The sequence below is a fragment of the Fusarium falciforme genome, chromosome 3 (assembly GCF_026873545.1).
Source record: "Fusarium falciforme chromosome 3, complete sequence".
NCBI lineage: Eukaryota > Fungi > Ascomycota > Sordariomycetes > Hypocreales > Nectriaceae > Fusarium > Fusarium falciforme.
The window spans coordinates 489,494-502,546 of record NC_070546.1 but is presented as its reverse complement, the minus strand read 5'-3'; the positions used below and the strand labels follow the sequence as shown (position 1 = coordinate 502,546).

Here is a 13,053-nt window from a genome sequence, read left to right as displayed (position 1 = left end):
ATGGGACTAAAATTTAGCCAATCACGAATTAGATTTTAATGCTATTATGCATTAATTATTTTTTACTATTGCGACTACTAGTCTCTCGCGGACGTGTCATTGCAGATAATACTAAAAAAATAGAAACCCTAACCTCTGCCTCTGTTTCTTACATCGTATCCCTTTTATTACCTTCAGTTAAAGTCCTGTCCCATTTTCCCGCGAATATTTCAAGTTTTGCCTCGAGTTTGCCTCAGCCTACTTAATGCTTCATAGGCCTCTTAACCTACCTGTGCGACGGGGGGTTTAGGTCAGGGTATTCGCAATATATGATAAAGCTAGCAAGTTAAGGATAATATATCATTTAATGATAAAATCTACTAACTATACAAGCCTATAGTAATAATACTATAGTAATAATAATAATAGAGCTTTATAAAGGTCTTACTATTATAGCTTTATTTTATTAAAATTAAGATATAATATTATATAATATTATCTTAATTTTATATCTTAAAGTTAGGATATTACTCTAATAGTATGCAGTATGTTATATGTTATACTGTGTTGGAAAACCCCCCCCCCTTTCACCCAGGTTGGAGCCCCACCCCTGGGAGACTTGCTACTAAACGACGAGAGGGCTCACAATCGATTTGACCATGTCCCGTCGCCCCCAGCCTCTAATGAGTGTCCTGGTACGCAAATTTCGACAAGCTTGGGTCAAGGAAACTTGTAGTGCCATGAAGTAGGACATCCGTAGTAGCAGGAGTTATGATTGTAGACTTGTATTGTTGCTATCGTAGGAGACTCATACGAGTAGTTGAAATACAAGAATGAGATATATGCTAGCCCATATCGAAATTTTAGCCCCTTCAAGGCGAAACCCAATGTAAGCCGTTGTCTTGGGACAAATATCGTGTGAGGCCAAGAAAGGTAGCCAAGATGATCGCCATTTACTGGTTTGGCCAGCAACCGCGCCAAGAGCCTGTAACCTGCTCAATGGCATTGTTAACCTGCCAGGCGAGTCTAAGGTGACACGTCAGTGAGCGACATCCTGTTTTATACAATTGGTCTACACTTACCCAGCGGTAGTGCTCAGGTCAGCCTGCCACCAGCCATCATCTCTCTTCCAGCACTGCCAGTTATGAACAGTGAGCCCCTTGCCTCGAATGGCTGCGAGGAAGCACTGGCCGTATCGATCCTCACAGTATCCCTGGAACTTGAAGGAAAGACGCTTGAGGCCGCCGTCGCCCCAGGAGCCGTTGCACTCCCAGCCGTCAGCCATGGCAGCAGGGGCAGAAGCAGCAACGAGAGCCGTAATGGTTGCGAGGGAGAACTTCATGTTGAAGAAGAAGGGGTAAAAGATGTCTGTAAGGTGGGCTATGATTGTTTCTGCTTCGATTGTTGCTGCTGTTGATGGGAAAAGATCATGTCTTCGGTCTGCCCTTTTATAATTCGCATCCTTACTGTGTCCAGCTCCTTCACAGCCTCATTTGTTTCACTCGGCTTATAGAAATGTCTGTAACGGGTAGAATATTGCGCTCGAAACTGTGCATTCCTAAAGAAGGCCTATCTTTCATGCAGATCAGAATGCTGACTGCAAGGGGTCGAGTCAGATCTTGACGATCACCGCGAGGGAGTTCATTCTCGCCCACACTCACCCCCTCTATTTTCAAATCTTCCCCCATTGTCCTATCTCTCCTTCATCTCTTGTCCTACGCAGACCCCAATTCCCCGCTTATTGGTGCTCAGCTTAGCCAAGAATGCCAATCGTTCGATCCAGCATCGCCATACTCGTCTCGGATGGGTCCTTTCCCGTTAATTCGCGAAACCACTCACTTGACGAGCATGCGCCGCAGTGATCTTTTGCTACCAATATTTCGTCAGTGGCGCCCTCCTTCCAGGGCTATCCACTGATCGCCCAAGCTGAGAAATCCTGTCATCCGTCGTAAGCTAGGATGGGGGCGGGTCAGTGTCGCGTGGTCAATGAGGTTGATATCTCGGGGTAGTTTTCAACTGCCGCAATCCTTGTCAGCGGGACGTGCCGAGATCATATATAAGCAGTTGGAGCATTCCGACTGGGCGCCACCTGCACGACCTTCCTATGCTGTCAGCATCCATGTCAGCTTAAGCCCTGCTCTCCACACTCCGGTAGACCTGCAACCTATCATTCTCATGCAGCTCCAAGCGAAAAATAAGCCCAAGAAAGACATAGTTCAAAGAAGGAAGGCTCATGATATGGCGAAAGAGGCAGGTGTGACTTTTGTCAGCAACCTTTGACTGACGATCTCGGACCTCAAGCCTCTCGTGCACCTTTATGATGGACAACAATGCGGAGGAAAGACCCTCCGCTTACTGTACGTACACTCCACAGTAAGTAGTGAGACAGTGATCTCGAGACCTCTGGGCTTTGCAAAGTCTTGCAGGAGGATTCAGGGAGCACTCAGGCTTACTATGCGGTGGCGCATTGAGGCCCAGAATCAACCCCAAGACATCAGATGCTCCCACCTGCGCTATGTGCTACAAGAGCCTATGAGCTATGTCAGTAATAACCCGTTTGACGATAATGAAGAGGGGTTGGGAACCACCCGAAAAAGAGAGCGGCATGAATTTTGTAAATGCGAATGAACATAATTTAGACTTTCGTGTCCTCTCCAGCGACTTAATTGGAGAAAGTTGACTCAGGAAATGTTGGGAAAGCATGCTGTTACTAGGACTTGCACTGTTTTCTCCTTGTTGGTGAGTAGGAAACGAGCCAGCGGGCGGTGCAGGCATCCCAATGCGTCAGAGTTTGAAGAAATAAGACGACAGGGCCGAAGTTCCAAGCCATGTAGGGATATCAGGTGAGCTTTCGAGAGATTTATCTTACGCCAAGAGCGAGTGCACAACTCTTCAGACCTTCCGAGTGGCATACGGCACATAGATATTTTATATTTCAGTTTCAACCTCCATGTAGTTATAGGGTAAGTCGTAGTCTTGGGGCATTTCAGATCGTCACCACCCAAGATATCAACTAGTCGTAATAGGGACTCGTTTTTACAGGAAAACGGAGCTTTGGTCTCTAGGTATTGAGGAGATAATTCGATTGATGCGCCATGTGCCCGCCAGCAAATCCAAGTTATATGCATTCCTAACTCCAGTCGATATAAATCTGAATTATGCTACGTCGCAATTCAACATAATCATCGTCTCGGGTCAATCCGAAGCGTACGATCTCGCTTGACTTTCTTCCTAATGCACTAATTGTATTTGCTCTTGTTAGGCGAGGTCCATGAATCATCATCACCCGTACAGTCTAGATCTGTGTGTCCTGTCAGACAGAGTTGCACAACACATCAAAGTTAAGCGAGCCCCGTCTTTGCACGTTTCGCTCAGAATTAGGGAACGAGCTCATGCTCGAAGGATTTTAACACACTTGACATATCAACAAGACGCCACGTCGTCTATTCCTTAGCTAAATACTAGCAACGCACCTCCAAAGCCCTCAGGCGGGTCGAAGAAATCACCGCCGCTCTCCCCATACAATTTTGGTGCTGGTGCCGGTGGTGTTTTTTTCGACCCGCCTGGCCCTGTTCTCTGTGTGTGCCGCCACCGCCAATCGCTAAAGCTTCGCGTCCCAATCGGAATGCCCCTTACCTCATTTGGAGGATCGACAGCCTAGCTCTGACGTCAGTGGAACCCGAAGCGAACACGGCTTGTCTTGGCTGACCCTGATTTGGGACGAATCCGCGGGCAGCTGAAAGCTGATGTCTCAGCCTTGGCCCAATAATGACCGCAGACATGTCGTCAAGGCAGGTACATGGCGTAGTGATGCTCGGATCCGATGATGTATGATGTCTGTGGACGGGATCTTGGTAGTGAGCTCGCGGCCTCTTTAATAAAGCCGCCCTGCTAGATCCAAGGAGCTAATTCTGTCAATACCAAGAACGAAACTCAACTCATTATTCTCTGTTGATTCATCAAACCGCAAAAATGGTGATTCTCGTTACTGGTGTAAGCATAGTTACCGCCCCCCTCAAGGGTGTACTAACAGCTGTAAAAGGGAGCCGGTTTCCTCGGCCGTAACCTTGTTCAGCTTCTTCTCGACCACAATCACGAAGTAGTAGTCATTGATTCATTATGGACGGGCTCGCGCAGCAACTTTGATGGTCTAAGAGGGAATAAGAAGCTACGATACATACAGTGCGCGAATCCGCTTTCTCACCTCCTCCAAAATTCTAACCAGTGCAGATTGGATGTCAGGGATCCTCTACCGTCTATAGCCGGAGTCGACCAGATCTACCATCTCGCATGCCCTGCAAGCCCAGTTCACTTCGAGACACAACCCATCGACATCTTGCAGACTTGCTTCAACGGAGCGACGAATGTATTGGACTATGCAGTGAAGCACAAGGCCCGTATACTGCTTGCCAGCACCTCAGGTGAGCTTCCACAGCCGCTCAAGTTCTCTGCATGGCTAATAGCACACAATAGAGGTTTATGGAGACGCTCAGACCCCTTGCCAATCAGAAGACTACCGAGGGAATGTGAATTGTTTTGGCCCCCGCGCCTGCTACGACGAGGGCAAGAGAGTCATGGAGGCCCTGGCATACGGGTACCATCTTGAACACGGACTTGAGGTTCGGATCGCCCGGATTTTCAACGCGTATGGGCCATTTATGAGCGAGGATGACGGCCGTGCAGTCCCCAACTTTATCATGGCAGCATTGAAGGGAGAGCCCATTACCATTTTTGGAGACGGACATTCTACCCGATGCTTCCAATATGCCAAGGACTGCGTGGAAGGGTTGGAGGCTCTTATGAACAGCGACTACTCCAGTCCCGTCAACATTGGAAGCGACTGCGAGATCGAAATCAGCGAGATTGCGGAGACGATCGCCCAAGTCGTCGCTTCAAAACTCGGACACAGGAGTCCCGTACCAATTAACCTGCTCCCGGCAAGGGAAGATGACCCCATTAATAGAAAACCAGACGTGACACTCGCGGAGACTGTTCTTGGTTGGAGACCCAAGGTTTCGCTACAGGAGGGCATTTCAACAACAGTGGACTGGTTTATTGAGAGGGAGGGCGAATTGGTGAGCAGACTCTAGAAAGGGGAGATGAGAAGATATAGATAGCGGATCTTATGAAGCGAACAAGCGAGTGTAATAGTTCCTCTCCAACCCTGATAATGACGCCCGCCATGGTCTAAAGATGCGCTGTGGCAGCCGTGCTTTCAACGGCCTCGGCCATCACTTCAGTAGCCATCAAGACTTCCTCATCCTGGCCTGTCCACCCAACCACTTGGAAGCTGCATGGAGCACCATGGACAGCTTCAGCATCATCTTTCAGAAAGCTTAGTCAGAGATGGGCGGATCAGAAAGAACGAAAAAACTTACAACCCTCCATTGTCTGCGAGTCAATGGCCTTGTCTGCGTTCAAGAAAGGGATAACAGAAGCGGGACACTAGATAGTTGAATCAATGGTTAGTAAAGGCCTCTTGGAAACTTCCCCAGGATCACTTACATCAAGGAGGTTCCAGATCATTGTATACCAAGGCACGCCATATTTCCCATGAGGCACAGCTGTTCCGCGACTGCCGGGACACAGCAACACATCAATCCCATTCTCCATCCAGACCTTGTGCCAGGCGTGACGGTATTCCTCACGGTCGCGATTAAAATCCCACAGGTCGTCCAACGTGTACTCGCGCGGCTCAAGGCCCGAGGCAGCATTGATGTCAAGCAATGCTTGGATTGGCTGCTCATCTCCGTCTGCGAGAATTTGCATAATCTGATTCTTGTTGTCCAGCTTTGTTGAGTTTGCAAAGATCAGGGCAGCCTGAGCGAGCGGCAAGGGAGCTGAGATGGGCTTGACTTGGTGGCCTGCTGCTTTCATAGCCAGGGCCGCTGCATCCAAGGCCCGAGCAACGGGCGGAAAGACAGGGAGTTCAGAATCACCAGTCCAGTATCCGATTGTCAGCTGCTTCTTTCTTGGAACGTCTCTCCAGGGACTATAAAGAGCCGTCGAGTCACGAGTCCAGGGCTCTCTCTGGATAACCGTCTTGCAAAAGAGAGTCAGGTCGCGGGCACTCTGAGCGTGCGGTCCTAGGCTGGGAGCAACCCCAGGCCAGCCTTTGGGAATCAGTGCCTGCTGGCCACTCCAAGGGATACGGTTGGCCGTCGGTTTGAACCCGAAAGCACCGCAGCACAGAGATGGGGCTCGGATAGAACCTCCAATGTCGCTGCCTACGCCGAGCAGAGATCCTCGGAAGCCAACCAGCGCACCCTCTCCTGAACTGCTTCCGCTTGGAGTGAGGCTCAGCTTGTGAGGGTTCAAGGTGTATCCAAAGACGTTGTTCATGCCTTCGCACACCTGGTGGATGTCAGTCACGCTCGTACGTCAGAGAAGAATGTCAGAACGCACAAAGAGGGTCTGGGGAACATTGGTCTTGCAATACAGCACTGCGCCAGCCTCTAAGAGCATATCCACTATGACTGAGTTCGTGTGAGCCTTTGGCTTGGCCAGATATGACACGAATCCGAGAGTAGCTGTTTCGTCCTTGACCATCAACATGTCCTAAGATACGACAATGTTAGTATGCTATATCGACCGTCAGGTGCCGTTCTGTGGACAAAGGAATGTCAACCATCTACTTACCTTGAGACTGATTGGCATTCCATGAAATGGTCCCATAGGCTTCCCCTCTCTGGCTAGGAAGTCATCACACTCCATTGCCCGCACCAAAGCCTTTTCAAAGAAAATCTCTGTCAAACAATTTGTCTATGGCAGCATCAGCACTCCTGCGCAACACCTAAGCACCACAAGGGATATGCAGACCAGTTGCTGTGCAGCGGCAGCGCGCTTGCAAAAGGCAGTTGTAACTTCGACCGACGAGATGGCCCCGGTGGCCATCATCTCGATAAGTGTAGACGCATCGTACTTTTCCGTAATCTCGCGCTCTCTGTGTGAAAGGAGATTTGTGTTGTCGAGGAGATCAAAGGCGCTGGCATCCGACGTGTGGTGGACTTGGTTGGTGATCTTGTCTGGGAGGTGCCATTCAGGACGAATCTGAGCATAGAGATGGCCTCGTTTCGCCTCAATGAGGGCTTCCCAATCCGTAGAAGGCATGTTGATGAGGAGTTTTGGAGTAAATTTAGGTATGAAGGCAAATGAATTTAGATGAGAGACTCTTGGGGAGCTACTTGATTGAGGTCCACGACGAAGGTCCCTCAGCCATCTTTTATAGATGTTGAGCAACGCCTCACAAGATGAAGCAGATGCTCAGTCCCCCTTCAGTCCCTCCTTCGAAGCCGAGGAAGGATTAACCCAGCCGAGGCAGAACTAAGCCAAGAATAGCGATCACTGGCTGTGATCGGAGTTCATTGATTTGTAAAGGATCAAATTCGCGGCTAACAACGAGTTGAGTTGGGTTGGGGATAAGCCAGAATGCCCAATTAGGTAATTTCTGGAGAAGTGATGGTTGTATCATGCACTCCACGAACAAGATAAACGTCGAGCTAGTTGACCCCTGTCAACACCCTCTTTTTGGCGTCGGGGACATTGAGGGTCCGATGGTGGGATGGCCGATGAGGGGCATTACAGGAGTACCGTGGATGTGTCCAGTACATGATGTCCGCTTTGATAACTCTTGAAAGATGACGGTTGTCTGTATCAGTGAGCAACAAAGAACATGCCCTCTTCCATGGCCCTCGGTGGGATCAGCACCCATGCCCCCAACAGGTGCCATTCTAAAGCGGACGTTTGGGGTACGCAAATGTTCAGTATGACCGTCTTGATTATTCCCCGTTTCTTGCTTCAAAATTTGAGCTCTCTTCCCATACATGTGAGTTGTAGAGAGACACGTATGTGCTTTCTTCGTTTATGGGGCATGAAATGGTTGCGCGTTCGTGGGGGTGAAGCTAGGCTTTTGTTTTCAACATTTCTGATCGTTGACATCCACCCGTTGACCCCTTGGTTGCTGGCGGGGCTAACGGCCGGCATTCGGGGCCTCCGGACCCCCGAGCATGAAATCCGCGGAGGGTCCGGGGGAGATGTTAAGCCAACTTTGAGCGATTGAGGGCTACCCAGCTGCTATTCTTAGCAGTCGAAACTACGAGGGAGCCAATCTCGGGCTGTGACTGACCTCGAGGTCTCCACTGGTTTGAATGGGCTTGAGCCGAGAACTGCCTATTGTGCAGCAAGTATAAGAAATGATATGTCCAAGTCCAACAACCCTCCTCGTGGCTCGCCTTCCTTTCTCTGCGTCCAAAAGTACACCAAGCGCCTGCATTATGCCTACTCTTGCTATCGCTGGTGGCACCTCAACCGGCCTCGGTCGAGCCATCGTCACTGCTCTCCTATCCTCTCAACGCCACTCATTGTGGAACGCAGTCATACTCTCTCGATCCGAAAAAGTACCTCTCTGGCTCCGCGCCATCGACAAACACGGCACACGTACACAGGTTCGCGCCGTCAATTATCTCTCCACCGACTCTTTGGCCGAAGCCTTAAAAGGCGTTCACACAGTTGCCTCAGTCACCTCAGCGATCGACGGAACTCAAGCACAGATACAAAAGAACCTCCTCCACGCCGCTGTCAGGGAGGGCTGTAAGCGATTTGCACCGGCGCAGTGGGGTTTTGGTCCGAAGGGGGAGGAAAACATTCACACCACCAAACCGTTTTTCGATGGCGTTTGGGACGAATGCTTGAAGTTTAAGAACGAGATTGAATGTGCAAAGTTTAACCCAGGATCTTACACTAACTATATCGGTCATGGAATCTACCCATGCCCTTTAAAAGTGGCCGATGACAGATCTCTTCAGCTGATGTCGGCAGGAAATGGGTACATGGCTGGTGAGGACGAGGCGTGTCAGGGCTTGTTGAGACAGGGTGATTTGGCAGATGGCTCAGGCGCCTTCCTGGTGGGACTTCGCAACGGCATCGCAGAGCTTCCTGTCAAAGATGATGGCTCTTGGCCCCGGGTCACCATGACAACGATGAGAGACGTGGGCAGATTCTTTGTGGCATCTCTCGAGTTGCCAAACTGGGAGGAATCCATGAGCATGGTTGGTGAGACCCTCACCATGGGCGAACTTCTCGCACACGCAGAAGCTGTTACCGGAAAGAGGTTTTTAGTGAACCGACTCACGCGGGTTTATCTCGAGAAGAGGCTGTCAGAAATTCCGCCCGATGATTACATGGCGCAGATGTGGACAGAGTTTAGACTGGCCTACACCCGCGATCTCGACGACGAGATGGTCTTGAAACCCGTGGTCAATGAGCTTTGTCCTGAAGTGAGACCTGTTGGAGTCCGCGAGTACATGGAAAAGTACTGGGTTGGAGAGTAGAAGGGGTGGACAACTCCGTGAGCCCTCAACTCTTTCCGTATGAAATAAGTCATCTGGTTTAAGATACTCCCGCGCCCCTCTGTTCGTGCATCCCTGGTCATTATTCTGCAATAAGAAAATCGACACAGCGCATCGCCGCTTTTAGAAAGGCTGTAAGGCTAAGAGCTATAGTGGCGGAGGAAGCTGAAGACTGCAGGACAGGGGTAGGCATACGTATCAAACGCCACCTTTTTGATCCACGATGTCTCTCCAATAGAAACAAGCTATGCAAAATACTGTTCAAAAATGACTCAGCTGACGTCGGAACACAAGTACAATTTCTTCTCAACTTCTCACCTTGAGCAGAAATGGACGGTGACACTGACTACTATCGTATTCTGGAGATAGACGAATCGGCGGATGAGGCGACTATTAAACGGGAAGTCAAAGCAAATTACAAACGTCTGGCGCTGAAGCATCATCCTGATAAGAACCCGGGTGACGAGAATGCCACTGCGAGGTTCCAGAAGGTATGTCATTTTCACAACCACTGGGTTACGGGCCTAACAGCTGGTCAGATTCAACATGCCTTTGACATTCTATCTGATGATAGTAGACGCAAACAGTACAACGAAGGGAGGGCTAGGCGTAGCGGGGATACAGCGGCCCGTAAGGCCAGAGAAGCTGAGGAACAGGCTGCACATGCGCGAGCTGACGCTCACAAGAAAGAGGAGCAAGAAAGACAACATCGTGCTGAGCAGCAGCAGCAGCAGCAGCAGCAGTGGAAGCGACAGCAGCAACACAACAGGCAACGCCGACAACAGGAGGATCAACACCGGCGCGAGGAAGAACAACAGCGAAAGCAACAACAACAGAGAGAGGAACAAGCACGACGTCGACGAGAGGAACAACGGCAGAGAGATGAGCAACGTCGCCAGGACGAGCAGCGCCGACAAGACAAACAACAGCGCGCCAGGGAGGGGTATGAAGCCCATGAGAAAGCAGAAAAGCAACCAGATCCTGGCGTAGGACAGCCGGAGCACGCCAAGTCATTTCTCAAGTGGATCAACGACTTCGTTCAGTCCGCAGCCCCAACTCCGATAAGTCGCTTGTTTAAGTCGATTCAGTCGAATTGGACACCATCCCATTGGTTGTGGTTACTCGGCTTCATTCTTGTGTGCATTGCATGGTCTCTCCGCGGCAGCTCTACACCTAGGGTGCCTAGATCTGAACTCCGGCAGGTTTCCAGGGCACCACCTCTTCCGGCTCCTTTAGACGAGATGCTAAAAGGACTTCGGACTGGTCGAAGCCTTGGCGAAGTACAAACCCGTTTTGCTAAAAAGTGCAATTTGCCTTACGAGCTGCAACTTAAGGAGCCTGTCGTCGGGGCTTTGATTGATGATCTAGACGGCCGCTCATCTGTTGAAATGTACTGGGACTACTCTTCCAATGCAGTCGATGGGGTCGTCGAGGCGTACCTGGTCACCGATCGCTTAATCGCTGAGGTCGAGAAGACGATCGAGGCATCCATGTCTCAGCTGGAGGGGATGATACTCCCTCAGCCACCGTTATACTACCGACTCATAGGGACTCACACGACAACAAGCAGCCGGAGAACAGACGAAAAGGTTCGCCAGGTGTTAATCCCAATGGCGGACTCGATTTATGACACCCTGGACAGGGCCGTCATGATATTGAGGACGACCGAACACAGCCTCGGTATGCTGCTAGAGACGCTTGACAATATAGCCATTTCGGCTTATGGCAAAAACATCCTATATGAATATCCTAGAGAGAGGGTAGGGGCAGGAGGGAGTTGGAATTTCATTCTTATTCAGCTCCAGTCGACTCGCTCTGGACTCAACAAGGCGAAGCAGTCGGATTATTTCTACAGCGACACGAGCGAAGCCAGGGAGGAAATCTCGAAAGCGGGAGCGGCCATGCTGGCTCTACAAGACAGACTCTTGGTATTTCAAAGGGCGCTACAGGACGCACCGCTGGCTGCTCTTGAAAGCACATTGGAGCTGTGCGCGAGCGTGCTACGCAGCGATCGGAGCGAGCTGAGAACAAGTCAGTCTGACTCGAGTCGCACGCGAAAGGAAAAGCGAAGACACAGAAGCCTATGTACCTAGTGAAACGTTTTTTGAGAGCAGCGTTGAGAGAGAGGAGCATATATAAATAAAGACTTTCCCATAGCCTTCAGTCAACTGTGTGTGCTGAGATTCACGAGTAATATGTTAAGCCGACGAGAATAAGATCACTCTATAAAGGGTCACGGTTGATTAAGCCGCTGTGATAGGCAAAGCTTACAAAGCCACAGTTAAGAAGTCCAATAAGTGCCCTTGCTAGGTCTAGTCTATGATAGATTGGGTTGAAGCAATAAGTACTTAAGATTATAAGCAAAAAAGAAATAGTATCAGTTTATATTTGCATTGCGTGTTAAGCTGCTTCACGGAAAGATAACCCTTCCTTCACCTTTTATGATTGATATAACACCTGAATCAATTAATGGCACAAGTGCCTAATAGTTAATATTTTAGCTGAGAATCTTGGCGTAATCATAATAACTAGGCCACCCTCGAACAATGCAACGTTTAACGATAGTCACTCCCCTCCAAGTTCTTGCAACGTTCTTGTCTCCAACTAAAAGTGCGTAAAGTCCAAAAGCACAGCGTCTTCATCTTGGTCCATATCCTCTTCCGTAGTGGTCTCGGTGTCCTTTACGCGCACCCTCATCGCCATTGAGGCCTTTACCAAGTGGCGCGCTATCTCAACGGCCGCTTCCTTTGCCGAAAGGTTGGTGACATCCAGAGTAAAGCCGTCGGTATGCCCTTCGAAACCAAACACCTTGGAATTTCTCCGGAAGTTTCTCACAAGCTCTACATCCACGAGCTTTCCGTGACTTGTGCGGCCATCGGAGACCAGTCGCCGCAGATTCACCTCTTCATCGCACACAAGGGTGATTGGGATGAACTGGCAGCGACGTTCCTCGGCGCAGTACATGTATTCCAGGCTGGTATCAATACCAAGATCGTTGTCGGTTTGGAAGTCGGTGAAAATATAAGCACTAGAGTGCGTTGCCTCGTTTTTGATGAGCGGCTTGAAGATGGCACGACGGATCTTGCGGCGAAGTTTCTGATAGCCTGGTTGATCACGGTCAAGGATCGCATCTGCCGGGTTGATGAGAAGATGGTTGTGAACAAGCTTGACAGTCCCAGCTTGAAAGAGTGAGACCAGGTGTTTAGCGATTGTCAACTTGCCTGTTCCAGGAAAGGCATTGATGTAGATGATTGGAGCAGGTGGCCACACGTTGCGTGGAGGTTCCATTTTGTATCGCTCTGATAAAACTTGGTGAAGCTTGGTGATGGAAGTTGTTGATGATGAAGGTGAGCGAGAAGAGACCACAGAGGAAGAAACACTGCCATATTAATACAATCACAGAAAATTCTTCAACATACCTTTCAAGTCAAGGTTCATGTATCCTGCGTTGTGGAAGCTTATATCTCTTTCCAAAACCTTGACTCCAAACGCTCAATATATTTTCGGTCAAATAAGCGCAGCACATGACTACTAATCAAGATCTTGGTGACTTCAGCAGCTCTGAAATGCATGTCCAAGTGGCTCAAATACGGTGATTGAGTTAATTGCAGTTATGTCGGGTTTATCTTTTTTGTGCTTACATTGTCACTCAAAGCTCCACCGAGTTACCGGCTTTTGTTACTTTGATGGTGGAATAACGTATATGCAGAGAAATAGCTAGATATTC

At 49.5% G+C, this 13,053-nt stretch overlaps 6 protein-coding genes across 6 annotated transcripts; 3 read left to right on the top strand and 3 right to left on the bottom strand.

Annotated features, from left to right (window-relative positions):
• Window positions 1–932: 932 nt before the first annotated feature.
• NCS54_00348000 (Hypothetical protein) lies at window positions 933–1,321 on the bottom strand (the record flags this gene model as incomplete). Its single annotated transcript, XM_053149050.1, has 2 exons — window positions 933–1,005; window positions 1,062–1,321. 2 exons carry the CDS (start codon window positions 1,319–1,321, stop codon window positions 933–935), a joined length of 333 nt encoding a protein of 110 aa, XP_053005025.1.
• Window positions 1,322–3,936: 2,615 nt separating this feature from the next.
• On the top strand, window positions 3,937–5,069 carry NCS54_00347900 (UDP-glucuronate decarboxylase; the record flags this gene model as incomplete). Its single annotated transcript, XM_053149049.1, has 4 exons — window positions 3,937–3,972; window positions 4,022–4,161; window positions 4,210–4,400; window positions 4,453–5,069. The coding sequence occupies exons 1-4, from the start codon at window positions 3,952–3,954 to the stop codon at window positions 5,067–5,069; spliced, it is 969 nt and encodes a 322-aa protein (XP_053005024.1). The 5' UTR covers window positions 3,937–3,951.
• A 97-nt stretch (window positions 5,070–5,166) lies between these two features.
• NCS54_00347800 (Amidase) lies at window positions 5,167–7,089 on the bottom strand (the record flags this gene model as incomplete). Its single annotated transcript, XM_053149048.1, has 6 exons — window positions 5,167–5,303; window positions 5,358–5,424; window positions 5,485–6,333; window positions 6,385–6,537; window positions 6,619–6,741; window positions 6,799–7,089. 6 exons carry the CDS (start codon window positions 7,087–7,089, stop codon window positions 5,167–5,169), a joined length of 1,620 nt encoding a protein of 539 aa, XP_053005023.1.
• A 1,163-nt stretch (window positions 7,090–8,252) lies between these two features.
• Window positions 8,253–9,308, top strand: NCS54_00347700 (NmrA domain-containing protein; the record flags this gene model as incomplete). The annotated part of the gene is made up of 1 exon (XM_053149047.1): window positions 8,253–9,308. The coding sequence occupies one exon, from the start codon at window positions 8,253–8,255 to the stop codon at window positions 9,306–9,308; it is 1,056 nt and encodes a 351-aa protein (XP_053005022.1).
• A 347-nt stretch (window positions 9,309–9,655) lies between these two features.
• NCS54_00347600 (Hypothetical protein) lies at window positions 9,656–11,367 on the top strand (the record flags this gene model as incomplete). The annotated part of the gene is made up of 4 exons (XM_053149046.1): window positions 9,656–9,817; window positions 9,866–10,915; window positions 11,132–11,254; window positions 11,302–11,367. 4 exons carry the CDS (start codon window positions 9,656–9,658, stop codon window positions 11,365–11,367), a joined length of 1,401 nt encoding a protein of 466 aa, XP_053005021.1.
• Window positions 11,368–11,930: 563 nt separating this feature from the next.
• On the bottom strand, window positions 11,931–12,614 carry NCS54_00347500 (Hypothetical protein; the record flags this gene model as incomplete). The annotated part of the gene is made up of 1 exon (XM_053149045.1): window positions 11,931–12,614. The coding sequence occupies one exon, from the start codon at window positions 12,612–12,614 to the stop codon at window positions 11,931–11,933; it is 684 nt and encodes a 227-aa protein (XP_053005020.1).
• Between the last annotated feature and the right edge of the window lie 439 nt (window positions 12,615–13,053).